The following is a 20015-nucleotide window of genomic DNA, read 5'->3' on the forward strand; positions in this document are numbered from 1 at the left end:
AAGTAGGAGGCAGAGAGCTCCAGGTTGATCTGGCAGTTGATGGTGGTCCCTGGTTCCTGGTTGTAGTTCTGGCACACCTGCAAGGGTAGCCAAGGAGGGTTCTTCTAAGGGCACTGTGGGGAGGTGGTGGAGAGTCAGTTGGCTGTTGAGCTCTGGTTCTTCCAACTACTGTGAAAGCAGGAAACCACAATGACTCAGTGAGGAATGTCTGACCCAAAATGACTTGATAGAATAGTTCAAAGAACTTGGCAAATGCATTCCTTGCTTCTCACTAGACCTAGGTTCAAATCAGCCTTGGAGGTTGGAAACCATTGTGCTAAAATGTCATATTAAATGATGGGTCGAGTGAATGAAGCATACCGGGTTTAGTAACTGAGGGACACCTAGCCTAGATTAGATAGGGAAAAGGATCATGGCCTATGCTGAAAAGAAAGTTGGGCTTTGGAATCGAATTTTGTTTTGACAGATACTGTGAGTCTTCTAGCAGGATGGGTAACTTCTTTAAACCTCAGTTTTCTGAGCTGTAAGAGTATGAAACATGTTTATTTTCTAGGGTTGTGAAAATTAAGTTAAATTATGACACTGAAAGTATCCAGCCCATAGTAGGTTCTTAATTCCTTTTGTGTTACATCTTTCCTGTTAAACATTTTCATAGTTGGATAAGGAAAGCATTTTCACTAATAGTTTATCTCATGCCCAAATTTCTTCCCTCCTCGGGCAGTCTGGAATCTTGTATTGAGTACATTGATCTGATCCTCCCTTTGAGAAAATGTATCAGGAAAATGTTTTAAATGAAACCTTCATACTATTTTGAAGACTACCCCCTTCATACCCCCTGCATTTTGAGAATACACAGAATCCCATCGACATGCCCCTGTAATTACTTGAGCCTCCTGTAATGGGCTGGATTGTTCCAGAGTTCACACACAGTGCTTTCACCATTCTTATTTGATTCTTAGTCATTCTCTACTTTAATTTACCATGGTTCTGTACACACATTTCTCCCTTCATGAGCGATGCACAAATTTTTGTATTTTACACTAGGCACTATAAATGTTTATGGATGGATAGCTTATATCAGAAATTATCTTTTAAAAAATGAAAATGAGCTATCTTTAACTGTTTTAATATTCCACCCCTAATCCCTTAAAGAGATTTAATATAAAATTTTATTGTGGAAAATTGCACACATTTACAAAAGTGGGGAATGGTATATGAACCCCTAGGTACCCATCTCCTAGCTTTAACAGTTACCAACTCATGATTGATCTTATTGCATCTATACCCATGGATTATTTTTAAACCTATCATACATGCTCTCATTTCATTCATAAATATTTTAGAATCTGAAAAGATAAGGATTGTTTTAAATTTTAGGATCTATATCACCTATATTCTCTGCAGTATCTGATTATAATGCTGTCCCTTTGAACTACACTTAAACAAGTGAGGCAGGGTGTTATTGTTGTTGTTGTTGTTTTTGGGGGTGGGAGGAATGAAACCATTTTATTGAAGTGCTTGGGGGAAAGGTCCAGGGGTAGGAAGACAATGAGATCTAACATCCTCCGTCCTGTTGGAATCTCTCCAGCTGCACAGTCCTCTGAGAAAGGAGGCAGGGTTATTTTGCTTTTCTTTCCTGACTTAATTGGCTGCTTAGTTGTAAAATATTATATGTATATAGTGTTTGCAAATATGCTTTACAAGAGTTTTCAGTTGCAAGTGATTATTCAATTGAACATCTTTCTCAGTTTATTAAGTTTGTACTGTATTAGTACATGAGTACATTTTTACTGGAAAAAGTTAATCTAAGAATATATGTTATATATATATTTTAAGCATAAATGAAATCAGAGTGTATACTATAATGCAGCTTGCTACCCACCACACTTCTTCACATTCTTGTCTGCCTCTAATCTCTTTTCTACACTGCAGCCAGCAGGGGTCTTTTTAAAATGTAAATCAGGTAGTGAGTTCCTTAGTAAGACCCATCTAATGATGTGTCTTTGTACTTTGAATAAAATGTAAGTTTCATACCTTGGCCTGAAAGGCCCATTGTGATCTATCTTGCCTGCATCCTCTATCCTTTTTTTTTTTTTAATTTTATTATTTTTAAATATTTATTTTGAGAGAGAGAGAGAGAGAGAGAGAGAGAGAGAGCGAGCACACATGTGCTTGCACATGAGCAGGAGAGGGTCAGAGAGAGAGGGAGAGAGAAAATCCCAAATAGGCTCCACCCTGCCAGTGCAGAGCCCTACATGGGGCTCTGTCTCAGGAACCGTGAGATCATAACCTGAGCTGAATGGGCTCTATCTCAGGAACAATGAGATCATGACCTGAGCTGAAACCAAGAGTCCGAAGTTTGACTGAGACACTCAGGCACCTGTCCTCTATCCTTCCTAACATGCTGGAGCCTCCTTTTGATTCCTCGAAGGTAAGCTTGGTCCTATCTAAGCCCTTTGCACTTGTTTTGTACTCCTTGTCTGGACATATTTTGGCATTCTGGAGGCACTTGTCATTCAGGATCCTCCCTATCCCCATACCCCTTTGTGTTTTAACTCAAACGTTATCTTCTTAGAGAAGACTTATTTGACCCCTTTGTATTAAGTACTCCTCCTTTCCTCTGGCAGTTTGTTATGGCACTTAGAAATGATTTTATCTGCCTTTTTCTCCACTGCTACAGCAATAAATGAATAAATAGTTGGTCTGTTCTGTGTGTTATGAATGCTGCATCCTTTTGAATTTGTAAGAATGGCCATTATATTCATTTTTAGAATTTTTTTACTATTTGTTCCACTAATTATTTCCCCTAAATTCTCTTACTTGGTATTAGTTTCTTAAAGATTGATTTTATGATTATCTTTGTAAATTTCAGAATTGCTCATTGCCACTGTGAGAGCAGTTTGTGGGAGAAGGCCAATTGTCTGGAGGCTGGGAAATCCAAGGGTCCCTTCCTTTTCCTTGTATTGGAGTTTGGAGCACAAAGGACTGCATCTACCTCCATGGCACACATTCCCCGGAATGGTGTTTGTATGTGATTTTGCCAACTAACCCTATTCTGTCCTTTCTACATTTTTCCCCTAAGATTTCTGTTTCTCTGATGGCCTTCTTCTTTAAATAAAAATTCCCCCCTTACCCCCAGCAAGGTTATGCATTTATTCTTTAAATAGCTTCTGTAAATTTGAGTATGTTGGGAGGTAGGCTCATGTGCTAGTCCCTGTGGTCCACTTACTTCAAAACATTTTTGATGTAAGAGATTTTTTTTTTTTAATGTTTTATTTTATATTTGAGAGAGAGAGAAAGAAAGAGAGAGCGCACGAGCAGGGGAGGGGCAGAGAGACAGAGACAGAATCTGAAGCAGGTTCCAGGCTCTGAGCTGTCAGCAGAGAGCCCAATGCGGGGCTTGAACTCATGAACCATGAGATCATGACCTGAGCCAAAGTCAGATGCTTAACCGACTGAGCCACCCAGGGGCCCTAGTGTAAGAGATTTTTATAAGCCAGTTTTCTCTTTATTGAAAGGATTTAAATTTTTTAAAAACTTGATTTGGGAAAATCTTAAAAATATACCAAAGTAGAGAGAATAGTATTGTGAGCCAGCTTCAGAATTTATCAACATATGGCCAATCTTATTTCACTTATACTTTCATTTTTCCTTTCAAGATTATTTTGAAGTCAGTGCTGTTCTTCATATTATATATTCTGTAAATACTTCAGTATGTGGCAGAGATGCCAGTGTAATGTTCAAAAACAGCCTTTCTCCAGAGTCACTGATGGGAACCCTGCCCGCTAGGGCATTCTCATAAATGACTAAAGCCTGAGGGATTCTCCTCATTGCCTCTTTGAGGAAGACCACCCTGTTCATCTCTGTTATGGCCACAGTTTAACACATAGTGTATATTCAGTAACATTTGTTTAATGAACTACCTTGGTTTCCGTAGTCTTCATTATGAAAAGCAGGTTATTTTTGGATATGGTATGGAATTAGGTGGAACTACAGGTGACCCTCACTGTCAGAACGTAACTGGTTTCTGAATCGTTACTGCATAGTGAATTTACAGAGCAAGAGCCTATATTCTCATTTTTAAAGGGAAAAATAGGGGTGCCTGGTGATGAGGTTTTGGGATGATAGTGGGGTTTGTGGGGTCTGGAGCCGACGGCCAAGAAAGAATTCTTGAAGACATCTTTGGTGCAAAAGTAATTTTATTAAAGCACGGGGACAGGACCCATGGGCAGGAAGAGCTGCTCTGGGACCCTGTGGAGAGACTGCTTATAGAGTTGGGATTTGGTGGGAGGTAATGTCAAGAGGAAGTTTCCAAAGAGATTTTCATCTGCTAAAGAAGACTCACAGGATACTGGAGGCCTAGCTATTGTCAAGCTAAGGTGGTTTTTCCTCTAGCAAAGCATTAGCATTAAGACAGTAGGGAGTTCCTGGAGAAACTCTAGCCTCAGGTAGTTGTTAATGGGTTGCAGGTTATAAGGAAATTTAATTTATCTGCGGTTTCCTTCTGCCTTTGTTTCCCACATCACCTGGGGGGCTCAGTCAGGCATCAAACTCTTGATTTTGCCTCGGGTTATGATCTCATGGTTCATGCGATCTTACAGTGCTTGAGGCCTGGAGCCTGCTTGGAATGCTCCCTCCCTCTCTCTCTGCCCTTCCCCCTGCTCATTCTCTCTCTCTCTCTCTCTTTCTCAAAATAAAGAAATAAACATTAAAAAAAATAAAGGGAAAAATAATGCTTTCCCAGCCCATTGAAAACTCCCAACTAATTTCTCTACATGTTACTCACACACTCTTAAATAGGGTAGACATCTTCACATTGTTGCCCCAAACAAACAGGGTTCACAGGATCCTAAGTTTTTGAGGCCATCAAGTTAAGGTTTTCTCCTTCCCTCCCTCCCCTTCCTTGTCTTCCTTGTGTGGAGGGGTCCATCAGGCAGTCAAGGTAATAAGACACTGCACAGAAACTAGGAACACTGGAAGCTGAAAAAGCTACTTTGTTTAGTAGGAAAAATAGCAAGATAGAGTGCATTTCTTTCAGCTCTTTGCTATGTTAGATGAAATAAAGAATTCAGTTGCTTTTGATGGCTAAAGTGGCAGGCTCACATAGTTGCCCACATTGTTGTGGATATCCTGGACCCTGCACTCCTGGTCTTTCTTCACCTGCCCTCCACATCCAGCCAGTCACCGCAAGTCATGTGTAGTTGTCTTTCTCTCTTCTATTCCTCTGAGCAATCTACTCTTCTTTTTTTTTCATGGCTTCTACTCCACACTCCTACTCCACACTCTCGATCGCCTAGCTGTCAAGTTACCTGGGTTGTTGTAACAGGATACCTTATGATTTCCCTCTTCCGTGCTGGCTATTTATGAGACTCACCTAGCACTTAAAGTGACCCACTCCAGAATAATTAAATCATGATGGAGAGGAGAGAGAGCTGAAATGCAGGACTTTAATTTCTCTGATTAATTTCTTTGAAAGCCTCATTAATTCTCTTCCGTCTGGGCATTTAAATGTGATGTCCTTTGTGTTTGGAGTGTTGGGTTTTTTTTCCCTCTTAAGGCTTTTTCATGCAGGCGGTATTGTCCCCATTTTTCCTTTGGGTTTCGGGTGATACTTCAGTAAACCCCCCTCAGTGCCGTCTAGTAGAACCTTCTATGATGATGGGAAGTGTTCAATATTATGTGCACTGTTTCCTGGACTAGCCGGTAGCTTTCCAGCACTTAAACTGTGACTAATGACTGAGAAATTGAAATTGTTTTCATTTTTTAAAAAATTTATTTTTGAGAGAAAGAGCAGGGGAGAGGAGGAGAGGGAGGGAAGGAGGGAGAGAGAGAGAGGGAGAGAGAGAGAGAGAGAGAGAGAGAGAGAGAGAGAGAAATGAATGAATCTTAAGAATCTTAAGCAGGCTCCACGCTCAGCACAGAGCCTGACACAGGACTCCATCCCATGACCCTGGGATCATGACCTTAGTTGAAATTAAGAGTTGGACAATCAACCCACCAAGCCACCCAGGCACCCCAAATTTTAAATTTTATTTAACTATAGGTGTTAGGTGCCCTAACTTGTGTCCTTACAGCACCCTGCATGTATTCCCTCACTACAACACTATATTGTATATTTTCCGAAAATTGTATTATTAAAACATTTCATAAAGTTGAAAGAATTTTGTAATGTATGCTCCTATATCCATCATCTCGATTCTGCCATTAATATAATTATCATACTTGGTTTTAACACATATTTATCTGGGCATTTCTCTACCCATTAATTCTTTTCAAAAAAATATATTTCAAGGGGCACTTGGGTAGCTCAGTTGGTTAATCGTCTGACTCTTGATTTTGGCTCAGGTCATGATCTCATGGTTTGTGAGATCGAGCCCTGTATGGGGCTCTGCACTGACAGTGTGGAGCTTGCTTGGGATTATCTCCCCCTCTCTTTCTGTCTCTTCCCCCACTCAAAATAAATACACAAACATAAATATATATATTTCATAATAATATCCGTGCAGATTTCCCTAAACACTTTAACATGCATATCATCAACAGCTTTTTTGGGGGTAAAATTTATGTATAATAAAATGTCCGTATTTTAAGTGTCTATTTGCTGAGTTTTGATAACTGCACCTCCCTGTGTACCCAAACCTCTATCAAGATTACAACATTATCATCACCCCAGAAGGTTCTCATCTGCCCTTTCCCAGTCTGTCCTTTCTCCCACCTTCCCAAGTGATGATTGTTCTGAAATTTTTTCGGGCCGTGTCTATTTTAGCATCATTCTAAGTATCTGAATAGTGGAACCTCATGCTCACCATAAATGAGAAATGCTTTGGCTTCTTAGTTTCCATATACACCCTTCTACACACGTTACATTCAATTTTGTGTTTGATTTTCAGCTCAATCGGCTGTGTGGCTACAAAAATAAGAAATTGTTTCAGGGCTGACATGGAAGCTCGCAGAAAGAGACTTGAGCTGAGGGCTCGGGCTGAGCTGCTTCTTTCTTTGTCTCTGAAAGTGCTCTAATGCACTCAGAAGAATCCCCTCGCACCACAGTCCTTACCTTCATCACTACTGTTATTGGGGTCAAGTGCAACAACAGTCTTGGTTTTCTAGTTAGCATGGGATTACTGTCAACCACAAATGGTATCTTGATTAATTATGATTCTAATACCTGCTATGGATTACTGACATCTTATTTCTCATTGACAATGAGCTCATCACTACATTCAAGCTCAAGGATATGACCAAACTTGTCCTTAAATCCTGTCTTTGTGGGTCTGCTAGGACCATTCCCCAGTGCCAACTGTATATAAGTCTGGATCCATTCAGGAGACAGAGACCACAGAGTAATTTAAAAGAGGGAAGTTTAAAGAATTGTTACACTATGATAGGAGAATAACTATAAAGATGTAAAGGGAGCTCTAAAGGATACTCTGGGGCTAACAGATGGTCCCCAAAGAAGGGCCAACTTAGAGGGGTGAACTACTAAAGTCTTGGGTTTAAAATCTTATTAGAGAAGGTAGAGGTACAACCTTAAGTTGCTGGTAGAAAAGTTTGCTGAGTTGCTGAGATTAGAGCTGGTCCACTGTAGCTGGGCAAGCAGGAAATAACCCTCTTAAGTGTAGTTGAACCTGGGTTGGTTGGCCTGTGTGTGGGGGGGAGTCAGGGTGCTGTGTGTGGGCATAAAACCTGGACTTCATGGTGTCCTCATTGGGAGGTAGTGCCTGGTCAAGGCTACCAGGTTGCTGAGGGACTGGACCCAGGGGCATATGGCTAGGACTGGGAGCCACTGGGTATTCTCCCCATAGGTACCGTGCAGTAGGAACCAGAACAAAATAAAGATAGCAACAAGACCCTGAAGGTGTCTTTCCTGCAGTGCCCCTTCAGTACCTTTTACTTGACAGAGTGTAATATTGTACTCAGTATAAAGAAGAAATGCTTAAAAACTCCAGTCCATTTTTAAAGCCAGGTACTGAAAGATGAATTCAGAGGAGAGAGGTAGCACATTGATAACTGGCCTGTTCAGTCAGAGGAGATTATTTTACTCACAGTTCCTCACGAGCTCCCCATTTTACCCAGAGTGAAACCAAAGCCGTACATGGCCCTCTGCTTCTTGACTTCATCTTCCAGTACTTTTTTCCTTGTTGGCTCTGGGGTAGCCATCCTGGTCTCCCTGCTGTTTCTGAAACATAAGCTGGCATTCTCCTGACTTAGGGCCCTTGCACTAACTGGTTCCTCTTAGAAAGTTCTTTTTCTACATATCTGCCTGGTGAGTTCCTTCCTTTCCTTTGTCTTTGCTCAGATGTCAGCTTCTCCATGAGGCCCGCCCTTGACCATGTTCTTTAATACTGGAAGCACCAGCCCTTCTGGTGCCCTCATGTGGCTTGACTTTTTCCATGGTACTTCTCACCTAACATACTGTGTAGTGTATGTATTTCTCGTGTCTGCCTTCTCCCTTCATAATGTCAGGTGCCGTGAGTGGCAGAGGTGTGTGTGTGTGTGTGTGTTTTGCTCACTTATCCCAAATACCTAGAATAGTGCCTGATGCATTGTAGATGCTTAATTAGTACTTGAATATTAGAGTGGACTCGGTGATAATACCCATTAAAATGAGATTCCATTTTAACAAAGGAATTCCGACTTTGTTGTTCGATGTATTTTTACTACTGGGTTATGCAGTTTCCTTTATATTTTGGAGACAGTTACATTCTTTTGATATGACCAGGGTGTATTTTTGGGTGGCTTATATGCTTTAAATGAAGCACTGTGCTTTATTAAGTTACCTTTTCTATAGCTAAAGCTATGTCTTTGGCTTCTGTGACTCTTATCTGGGCAAATGCTTGAGGGAGATAACTGTATTTTTAACATTTTATTCAGAATTGAATCTTGGTCATGGAGAGTTAACTGATTTTTGTTGTTGTTTTTAGGTGCTGAATGTGGAGTAAATGCAGATGTTGAGAAACATCTTGAATTGGGCAAGAAATTACTTGCAGCTGGACAACTAGCTGATGCTTTATCTCAGTTTCATGCTGCAGTAGGTTTGTATCTTGGAACCAAAACCCTCAGTGGCCATCCTAGTTATTTCTAGTTAACAGCATTTGGATAACATTTAAAATAAACATTATTTAATGTTGAAAGAAAACATTTAAAAATATTTGCAGGATTCTGGGTGAAATAGATTAATAAAATAAATACACAACACTTAAATGCATATGTATCTAACACAAGAGAATTTTCCAGATAACTACATTTTCTACTCTAAGTATCAAGAATAAGTCAAGATAATTTTTTTTTAAGATTTTTTTTTAACCTTTATTTATTTTTGAGAGAGACAGAGTGAGAGCAGGGGAGGGGCAGAGAGAGAGAGGGAGACACAAAATCTGAAGCAGGCTCCAGGCTGTCATCACAGAGCCCGATGCGGGGCTCAAACCCACGGACTGTGAGATCATGACCTGAGCTGAAGTCGGATGCCCAACCGATAGAGCCACCCAGGCGCCCCAAGTCAAGATAATTTTGACAGAAAGCTTTTCTCACTGTATTATATAGTTTTTTACCCCCCCTAAAAGATTTCACTAAAGACGGTTTAATTTTCTTGATGACTTGAGATCAGAAGTATAGTTCTTTTACTTTGAGGCCCTTGGGGGTTCCTGCAGTCCGTTGCCTCTTCTGTGTTGGTCAAACTTCCTCACTCCCTTAGGCTGGACATCCTGTTGCTCACTTATGTTTGTCTATAGTTTCTACTCTCTGCAGCTTTTAATCTATTGGGACTGAGAGGAACGAGATGGCCACAATAAATAGGTTCTAAGTGAGGGCTTAAAGGATTTTCTATATGCTTTTGTGCAGGACTTTCTGACACTGACTTTTTGGAATCCTCTCTTAAATTATACATTCTCACTTTTATTTGGGATGGTTAAGAGTGACAAGTTAACCTGTAGGGTAATGAGGTGGGTTTTTTTGTTTATTTTTTTCTATGTTTTTGATAAGATAAAGTTCTCACCAGAAGAATGATCATCCCACTCCTGTAATTTACTTTGTAAACAGAACATAATTAGATTTTGGTTTGGCAGTATTTTTCTTAATGCTTTTTTGTAAACTCACACTTTTATTACTGGTATTATTAACCCTCTGGAATAACAGGAAACCAAGGTTTTTAATCTTGGGTTTGCCACTTGATAATCCTATGATTATTGGTTAAGTTATGTAAGTAAATATAGACTTAAACAAGTTACCTGCATATTCCTAGCAGTTTTCACTGTGCCACCTAAAAGGATTTTTTGTGAAGATTGGTGAGAATAATGTATATAAAGATTTTTTTTTGAAAATAGGGTACAATCACACATGTAGGATCTGTAGAAATATAATTTTTATATCTCTGAAAATTAAGACTTTTAAAAAACAGACTTGATATGTTAATAGAATTTTCTTAACTATGTGAAATTTCTGTTAGGTAGGTTTTTTCATTTTAGCAATTAGCTCACCTTGGGAGGTGGTAGGTAATCGACACAGCAATTTGTACCAGTTAATTTTCACTGGAGACCATATACTAAATGACCATGTCACTACTGAGTCCACACTGTTCTGGTGGTTTGAGCTCTGCTGCAGCGTGGTAGTTAAAAAAATTTCAATTATTGTCTTAGATAAAGCATATCTTAAAAAATATTGATTCTTCCCTAGTACTGCAAGAATATTTGTAGAAACTTACACCTCCTACCTATTTTCTACTTTATTATTTGCTTTTTTAAATCTCCCTTTTAGCAGAAACGTTAAGGCCATGGCATATTGTTACGGTCGTTTAAAATGACTTCTTGCTTTTCTTTAGCTTCACTGCTGTACTTGAACTTTTGAGATGGTTCTTCCCCAAAATACCCAATAAAATATTATATTCATTGTCAGATGTCAGTTAGTAAAGCTAAGAACTGATAATTTGTGAAATTTGGCGAAGGGAGAAAGTGAAGCAGTGCTAATGCATTCAGAGTTCAGAGAGCTGTAGAGCTATGTGCCCTTTTGTTCGTCATGATTTGGCGACTTACAACAATTCTCAGAATGTTCACATGTCTTAATTTCTCAGAAAGACCTGTGTAGTTTGGGACATTCATCATCTTAGTTTGTGTCAAACACAGATTATAGCCCACTGTAGAAAACAAAGATTAAATTGTATATGATGGCAGTATACAGGAGATGGTGAGGGGGGTGGTGGTGTCATGGCCTACTGACCCTCCTATTAAAAGTGTGTTTATCAGAAAAGAACGTTAGATCCTCTGTTTCAGTTGTCTGGTTTACCAGACCTCACATTTAGCATGGCCACACTGGCTGCTTCAGGTAGCCCAGTGAGTTAGGGAAAGCGTCTCACCAACAGTGAATTTGTCCGGGTCTCCTGACTTGTAGACTAACAAGTTGTGTGCTTGTTGCTGTAGGCGGTAGAGCTGGGCTGCTGTAAAATATATGCCAATCTTCTGTGGTGAAATATCACCCATGGTTTAATACATTGCTTTAAACTGACTGTGTAAAAGAGTTCATTAAATGTTTTTTCATTTGTTATACTTCCCAGCTTCTAAATTTTGTGATGTACTTTATTTAACTTCTGTGATTAGAAATTGATGTGAAAGTTTGTAATAGAATTTGGCTGGCAGCATTGTAAGTATCAATGAATCATTTCTTGTTATAATGCTGTAGTTGACATTATTTATGGTTGTGGCACCCTTCCATTTTCATTCTTGAAAAATTACTAGGTGCATTTTGAAAATTACTTGGGCTTGGTATGTTTTATGATTACATTTTTAACACAAGAAAAGGTTTATGTATTAAAATTCAGTAGTGTCACATTGTTCCTACAGAGTGGTACGGGTCTATCAGTGATATGAAGTTTTTTTGTATCTGGCATATGAATATTTTTTGGCAGGAGTTTTAAGATTTAAGATGGGGAAATATTCTTGATCTGTCGGAAACTGTGATTTAAGGAAGGATGTTGATTATCACTTTCCAATTAGTCTTCTAAAACAGTTGCATCCATTTCAATGTTATGAAGTAGTCAGACACAAGTATTGTTTAGAGATTTATCATTAGAGAAAACTGCAGTGCAATGTGAAAATGACCTGACTCTCATTCCTGCTGCATGGTCTTAAGGAAATAATGAATTCTAGGGTCTGAAATCACTTTTTTGATAGACCTAACAGAATGTCTGAGCTATATCGGGCAGGAATGCCTGTCTAATGTGGTGGATTAAATGGTAGGCATGTCTGAAATGATAGTTTTCTCTATTTGCTTGGTAAGAAAATCAGTATCACATTTATAGTTTTGCTAAATCAGAAAACAAAATCTATGCCTACATTTATTTGTCACAAACGTATCATGGTGCTTTCTCATCACATTTGGACCTCATTTGTGAAATGGGGATGGGCATTTACTATTCACGTTTAGACAGAAGGAAAGAAAGTACCTTAGTGACTTTTTAAACATCATGTTCTAATGCAAAAGATTGTGAACTTCTTAAGGATAGGTAGAATCTCATTGTTGTTATTACCATTGTCATTATTTTTACTGAAGTATAATTAGTATACAATGTTAGTTTCAGGTGGATGGACAACATAGTGATTGACAATTCTACACATGATTCAGTGCTCACCACAATAAGTGTAGTCATGTCATCATACAACATTATTATAGTATTATTGAGTATATTCCCCTACTGTGTGTTTCATCTCTTTTTTATAAAATAAATAATTCTTTTTATCTATTTTGCCCATCTCTCTACCCCACCCCATCCAGTAGTCATCAGTTTGCTCTCTATATTTAAGAGTCTGTTGTTTGTTTGCTTATGCTGTTTTTTAGATTCTACATATAAGTGAAATCGTATGGAGGGTGCCTAGCTGGCTCAGTTGGTAGAACATGTGACTCTTGATCTTGGGGTTGTGAGTTCAAGCCCCATGTTGAGTGTAGAGGTTTATTAAAACTAAAACCTTTAAAAATAAAATAAATGAAATCGTATGGTATTTATCTTTTCCTGATTTATTTCAGTTAGCATAAAGCATAATACCTTTTAGGTCCATCCATGATGTTGCAAATGGCAAGATTTAATTCTTTTTTTTATGGCTGAGTAATATTCCTCTGTGTGTGTGTGTGTGTGTGTGTGTGTGTGTGTGTGTGAGAGAGAGAGAGAGAGAGAGAGAGAGAGAGAGACAGACAGACACACACACACACACACACACACACACATCTTAAAGATAGGTAGTATCCTATTTTGCCATTATTATTTTAATCTCCGGTAGGTGCTCAGTAAAAGTTTAAATGAAGGGATAGAGTTGGGTTAGCTGGGAGCAAGAATAACATTTTTCTGTATTTAGACAAGTGTGGTCTTTCTGTTTTCCACTACCACTGTTTATAACATCATTTGTAATTGGCTTTCTGATGTATTTTCTTCATTAGTTGTATTTTATTACAGCTTATCTTTTCATATTTGAATAGTAGTTTGAAGATTAGACCTTAAATCCACCTCTCATGTTCAAGTTTCTAATAAACGAGTATAACAATTTGAATGGCATGTTTTCACATGAAATCTAGTATTTCTATAGGTAGGCTTGCAAGTATTTTAAATAATGAACTGTATTGTGTATTGAATGGATAACAGGATAAGTGATTATTTTCAAGGTTGTCAGATGTTGTTTTATGAGAAATTAAGCATGAATTTTTAAACTGATCCTTGTTCAGTTGCTACTTCATGCACAATGATACAGGAATGGACACTAGTTCTAGGAACTGTTGGTATTTTAAGATGAAGATCTAGGGAAAACTATTTTGTTTTGCCATTCACGTGACCTCATACGACTAAGAACATTGATTTGAAGGCAAGGGAAATAAAAGGACAAATTAACTATTGGGACGTCATCAAGATAAAAAGCTTCTTCACTGCAAAGGAAACAATCAACAAAACTAAAAGGCGACTGACAGAATAGAAGAAGATATTTGCAAATGACATATCAGATAAAGGATTAGTATCCAAAAACTATAAAGAACTTACCAAACTCAACACCCAAAAAACAAATAATCCAGTAAGAAATGGGCAGAAGACATGAATAGACACTTCTCTAAAGAAGACATCCAGATGGCCAACAGGCACATGAAAAGATGCTCAACGTCACTTCTCATCAGGGAAATACAAATCAAAACCACACTGAGATACCACCATCACACCAGTCAGAGTGGCTAAAATTAACAGCTCAGTAAACAACAGATGCTGGCGAGGATGTGAAGAAATGGGAACCCTCTTGCACTGTTGGTGGGAATGCAAACTGGTACAGCCCCTCTGGAAAACAGTGTGGAGGTTCCTTAAAAAATTAAAAATAGAACTACCCTACGACCCAGCAATAGCACTACTAGGAATTTATCCAAAGGATACAGGAGTGCTGATTCATAGGGGCACATGTACCCTAATGTTTATAGCAGCGCTTTCAACAATAGCCAAATTATAGAAAGAGCCCAAATGTCCATTAACTGATTAATGGACAAAGAAGATGTGGTTTATATATACAGTGGAATACTATTTGGCAATGAGAAAGAATGAAATCCTGCCATTTGTAACAACGTGGATGGAATTGGAGGGTATCATGCTGGGTGAAATAAGTCAGAGACAGATCTCATGTTTTCACTCATATGTGGAACTTGAGAAACTTAACAAAAGACCATGGGGGGAAGGGAAGGGAAGGGGAAAGAATAGTTTCAAACAGAGAGGGGCAAACCATAAGAGACTCTTAAATGCAGGGAACAAACAGAGGGTTGATGGGAGGGGCAATGGAGAGGGGAAAATGGGTGATGGGCTTTGTGGATGGACTTGTTGGGATGTGCACTGGGTGTTTTATGTAAGCGATGGATCACAGGAATCTATACCTGAAACCAAGAGCACACTGTATGCACTGTATGTTAGCTAACTTGACAATAAATTATATTAAGAAACAAAACAAGGTGTTCACTGAAAACATGAAAAAAAAAGAAAAAAAATAAAGAGCACATTTATTTATTTTGAGAGAGAGAGAGCAAGTGAAGGAGGGGCAGAGAGAGAAAATCCCAGGAGGGGCAGTGGGAGGTGGGGGGAGGAAAGAGAGAGAGAGAGAAGCGGGGGCTCTCCTGAAGCAGGGTTCGTGCTCACCTGAAGCAGGGCTCGGCCAGTGTGAGACTCAAACTCGTGAACTGTGAGATCATGACCCGAGCCTGAGTCAGATACTTAATGACTGAGCCACCCAGGCACTCAGAACATCGATTCTTGATTCATATGTTGAGCCATTGTCATTTGATTACTCAATTTTGTAGGTTCATTGTTATAAAATGGGTCTCTAATCTGATTTCATATCTTAAAAATACCTAAAAACTGAAGAATAAAGTAAATGAAAGTGCTCCAGATTATTGTATATAAACATTTTTTAATATATGTGTAATCAAATACTTAAAAGCTGTGTCATATGTAATCCTCATTAGAGGTTTTCTGCATGGACTGAAATGGTCAGTTTTTCCCCAAATAGAAGTGTAGGTACCTTCTTGATAAGTTGCCCAATGCTAGCATTAAGCATTCTTTTTTTTTTTTTTCTTGAAAGAACTAGATACAGAGGTCAAAATAACCGACATCTGTTTTTCAACATGCCATTGCTGATTTCATATGGGAGAATGATCTGAATATCCTGGTGAGGCACATCTTTTTAAGAGCCAGGTCTGTTCTCTGGAATCCCTGCATGGGGTGGCTGGCAGGGAGAAAGGAAACTGGGTGACCAGATGTTTGTTTGCTTTGCCTCCTGGATGGAAAGCACTCCAAATGGAAAGCTTACCCGGACCAGTGAGGTCAGAATCTACAAGCAGCAACTCTTTGAAAAGCAAGAGATGGCAGTGTCTGTCATACCCTCTGTGCCAACTTGGGAGGACTGCAGGGACCAGAGGGCGGGCAATGCAGCAGAGACTTTAGCCCCCTTCCTCTTTTGTCCCCTCTGAGAAAAACCTCTTCTGGACTGGACAGAGTGTGACAACAAAACATTTGCTCCCTGGGTTTACAGACCTGGCTCTGGAAACAAGACCCATGGGAAGTGGACCATATTCATCCGGAGGCTGGGAAATGTTTCTCTTGGTCTGTGGCAGGGCTGATGTTGGCGTGCTTCCTCCTTGTCCACAACAGGATGGCACTAGGGAAAGCAAACAGAACAGAAGCCAATGTGAAGGATTTCTTGGGCTTTCTCAATGAGAAGGACCCAGGAATCAAAGCCAGAAGCAAGGGAGGAGCTCCTGGGGTATGGTAGGGCTGAGGAGACCCTGTGGGAAAGCTGGCTAGCTCCAGGGACCCGCTGAGTACTACAGTGTCCTGTGGAAATGAAAGAAAGACCAAAGAAGCCATGTCTGTACTGACTTTAGCCCCTTGCTTGTCCTAGGCAGGTCTCAGTGTTGGCATTTGTTGTGGTGATCAGGAATTTGTTTCCATTTCCTTTTATTTGAATACCTTGGGCCAGGTCATATGGAGACACTCGAGTGAATTCACTCAAGGAGTTTTATTTTCTCTAGACTGAGGTGTGTGTATAAATAATTGATACCAGAGGGAGTGATAAGTGTTATGGGCACAGTAAGAGGTATACTATATTATAGAATGTTATGGAAATTGAAGGAATGGAAGGTATATATTTCACATGTGTCATCAAATGAGTCATTTGAGCTGTGCCTCAAAGATTGAGTAGGATTTGGACATACGAAGATGATCATGTGTGATGTAAACTCCAGGTCTTAAATCATGTTACTTCTAGTATTTTTTGCTTAGTGTAAATAAGTCATGGAAAACTTAATTTTTTTTAAATTAATGAATATAAAAGCACTCTGTTTATTATGAAACATTTTGGAATGTGTTTGGTATAAAGAAGAAAATCTGATCTCTCTGCCCAGATAACTACTGTTGACATGTGGTGAATTTCCTTTTACTTTTAGAGGCAGTCACTTAAAAGTGACTGGTATCAAGTCATTGTTCAGGCCAGTTATGCTGCCCAGACTCACATATTTTTAATTTATTGTACATTCTAAATCAAATATAAACTGAACCTAAAAATATTATATATCATTTATGCTCTTAAGTATAGTTACTCTATATCTTACTTTTTCCTCAGGCTAATTATAGCATTTTGTAGGAAATACCCTATATACAGGCGGCTGACTATGCTCTTTTTTTTTTCCTGGTCTCCTGAGCAAAATTGATCAGGAAAGAAATTTCATTGATGCTTAGCTGGGATCTATGGATTGTTTTTGGTTTTTGTTTCAGATTTGAGGAAAAAATAGTTCTTTAATTGTTAAAATGCCCAGTTTTCATAGCTTTTCAAAAATATGATCCTAATAAAATAGTATAATGAAAAGTATGTTACAAAATTTTACTGTTTTGACCATTTTTAAGTGTATTAGGTTAGTGGCACTAAGCGCATTCACATATTTGTGCAACCTGCATCACCATCCATTTCCAGAGCTTTTTCATCATCCCAAACTGAAACTCTACCCATTAAGCAGTTGTTCCCCATTTTTCTCTCTCCCTTTCTCTCCTTCCTTCCTTTGTTTTTGTAATAGCCATCTTAATGGATGGGAAGTGGTATCTCACTGTGGTTTTGATTTACCTTTCCCTAATGATTAGTGATGGTAAGCATCTTTTCATGTGCTTTTGGCCATTTGTATATCTTCTCTCATATATGGTTTTATAGCTTTACTTTATCCTCCTGCCGTCTTTTGCTCAGCAGTGGTTCAGGTAGGTTAATGCCATTAACAACTGCTCAAAACCATGATTTTGAATGATGACAAACCATTCTGTCATAGATTGCCATTGGTCATGTTTTTCAGATGATAAGACCTTCAGGGGTAGAACTTTCAGAGAGTTTTAGTTGTAAATCTTATAATGATAGAACTGTGCATAAATAAATATTTGTTTAAGACACGTGGCTGGATTTGGTCAAGATATATATCTATATATCTATATCTATATATCTATACACACACACACACACACACACACATATGTATTTCAAAATTGCTTTCTAGAAGGACTGTTTGGCAGCACAAGGTTTACTTCCACTGAGTAAAGTAGAATTAGCTAAAAAACCTAATCATCCATCTGTTTTCCTTCTTTTAAATATTGGTAACTTAATTAGTCTTGTCTCATTTCCCTTCTCCTCCTTTGTCCTAAGGTTTGTACCTTTATTTCTTCACTGCCATTTTAATTGGAATTTGTGAGGGAACAGAGATTGTACATTTAATATGTCAGTTTAATTGGAAGTCTATAATTTTCTTAACTCTGAATAAAGCATAGTCACATTCTCAATCAGTATTTAAAAAAAAAATTTTTAATGTTTATTTTGAGAGAGAGAGCATGAGTGGGGGAGGGCAGGGAGAAAGGGAGACACAGAATCTAAAGTAGGTTCCAGGGTCTAAGCTGTCCACACAGAGCCTGACACAGGGGCTCAAATTCACGAACCATGAGATCATGGCCTGAGCTGAAGTCGGATGCTTAACTGACTGAGCCACCCAGGTGCTCCTCAATCAGTATTTAACTTAAGGAAATTTCAGTAAAGACAAAGACTGAATTGCATACTTATAAAAGTTGTGAGTCGAATATAGTTAATATTTTAGATCAGAGGTTGGCAAACATTTCCTCTAAAGAGCCAGATGATGAATATTTAAGCTTTTCAGCCATACAGTCTCTGTGCATTTATTTTTATTTTTATTTTTTGACAACTCTTTAAACATGTAAAAGATATTCTTGAAGCCTGTGGGTTGGATTTGGCTCAGAGACTATAGTTTGCCAATCCTGTTCTGGATTTATTTGTAGTGATCTTGCTAGTCAACTGGACCCATTATTGATGGAAAGACTCTTAATGCCTTAAGGGAATTGCAAACTCTAGTATGGTTCAGGTGATTTGTGTTTTTAAGGAAATTACCGAGAGCTAATATTTATTATTTTAATTTTCAGATGGTGACCCAGATAACTATATTGCTTACTATCGGAGAGCTACTGTCTTTTTAGCTATGGGCAAATCAAAAGCAGCACTTCCTGATTTAACTAAGGTGATTGAACTGAAGATGGATTTTACTGCAGTAAGTGCATCTAAACTTTCTTTAAAGAAAACTTAAGGAAGTTTGGAAGAGGTAATTTGTTTTTAAAGGTGAGGATCGACCTGTTAGGCATAGCTGGGGAGCATAGGAAGCTGCTGTGGTGTAGTAGACTGGGCAGCAAGAACAATCCAAAGTCCCTGGAATCAAAGATCTGTGTGAAAAAGGAACAGTGGGTAAATTTGGTGAATTTTAGAAGCTTGGCAGTGACATCATCCTTGTGGCTTAGAAAGACCTGTTTTTGGGGGGAGTGTAGGGCAAGATGTGAGGCTGAGTAACCAGTTGATCAAGAGGCTATTGAATTAACAGGCTGTCAGGTGACTGACAGTAGTTCTAATTAAGGCTATCATAGGAAAGATAAAGAAAAGGAGATAGGTCACTTACATAGTGGTTTGTAGTAAGGACACAGTTCTGAATTAGATGGCATCCTCCCCTGCAACCAACACACAAGCTTCAGAAATGGAGGAATTTACAGTCTAATGGGATATCCTGATGTTTGGCATTTAGTGTAATGGCTTAAAATAATGGGATAAGTTAGATGCTTTCAAAATTAATTTGGTAGCCCGTTTATTGTTTATATCCTGCCATAATCTAAAAAGGACTTGGGATAACTGATTAGATATGGGTGAATGTTTGGTTTGAAATATTACTATTATTTTAGGATGGAATTGCCAAGTGTCAGACTTCCTTTAATCTGTTACTTTACCTAGCTAACTGAGCACAACCTTTCACAAAAGTTGAGTAGTTCATTTTCCTAGTATTATTAGTTAAAGTGGCTTCGTTTTCCTTTTTATGTGTGTTGATGCACTTAACAGAGGATCAGGGAAATTTTTTGTACTGTCAAAGTAATGTGTTTTTTTTTAAATTTTTGTTTCTAATGTTTATTTATTTTTGAGACAGAGAGAGACAGAGTGTGAGTG

At 38.6% G+C, this 20015-nt stretch overlaps 1 protein-coding gene across 1 annotated transcript in view; it reads left to right on the forward strand.

Annotated features, from left to right (window-relative positions):
- DNAJC3 (DnaJ heat shock protein family (Hsp40) member C3) overlaps nucleotides 1–20015 on the forward strand; it is an 88663-nt gene that overhangs the window by 9329 nt on the left and 59319 nt on the right. The window contains exons 2-3 of the mRNA XM_042979413.1: nucleotides 8922–9032; nucleotides 18956–19080. Coding sequence (XP_042835347.1) covers nucleotides 8922–9032; nucleotides 18956–19080 — 236 coding nt within the window. The remainder of the gene's footprint in view (nucleotides 1–8921; nucleotides 9033–18955; nucleotides 19081–20015) is intronic.

Source organism: Panthera tigris, chromosome A1, assembly GCF_018350195.1.
Source record: "Panthera tigris isolate Pti1 chromosome A1, P.tigris_Pti1_mat1.1, whole genome shotgun sequence".
Classification (NCBI taxonomy): domain Eukaryota; kingdom Metazoa; phylum Chordata; class Mammalia; order Carnivora; family Felidae; genus Panthera; species Panthera tigris.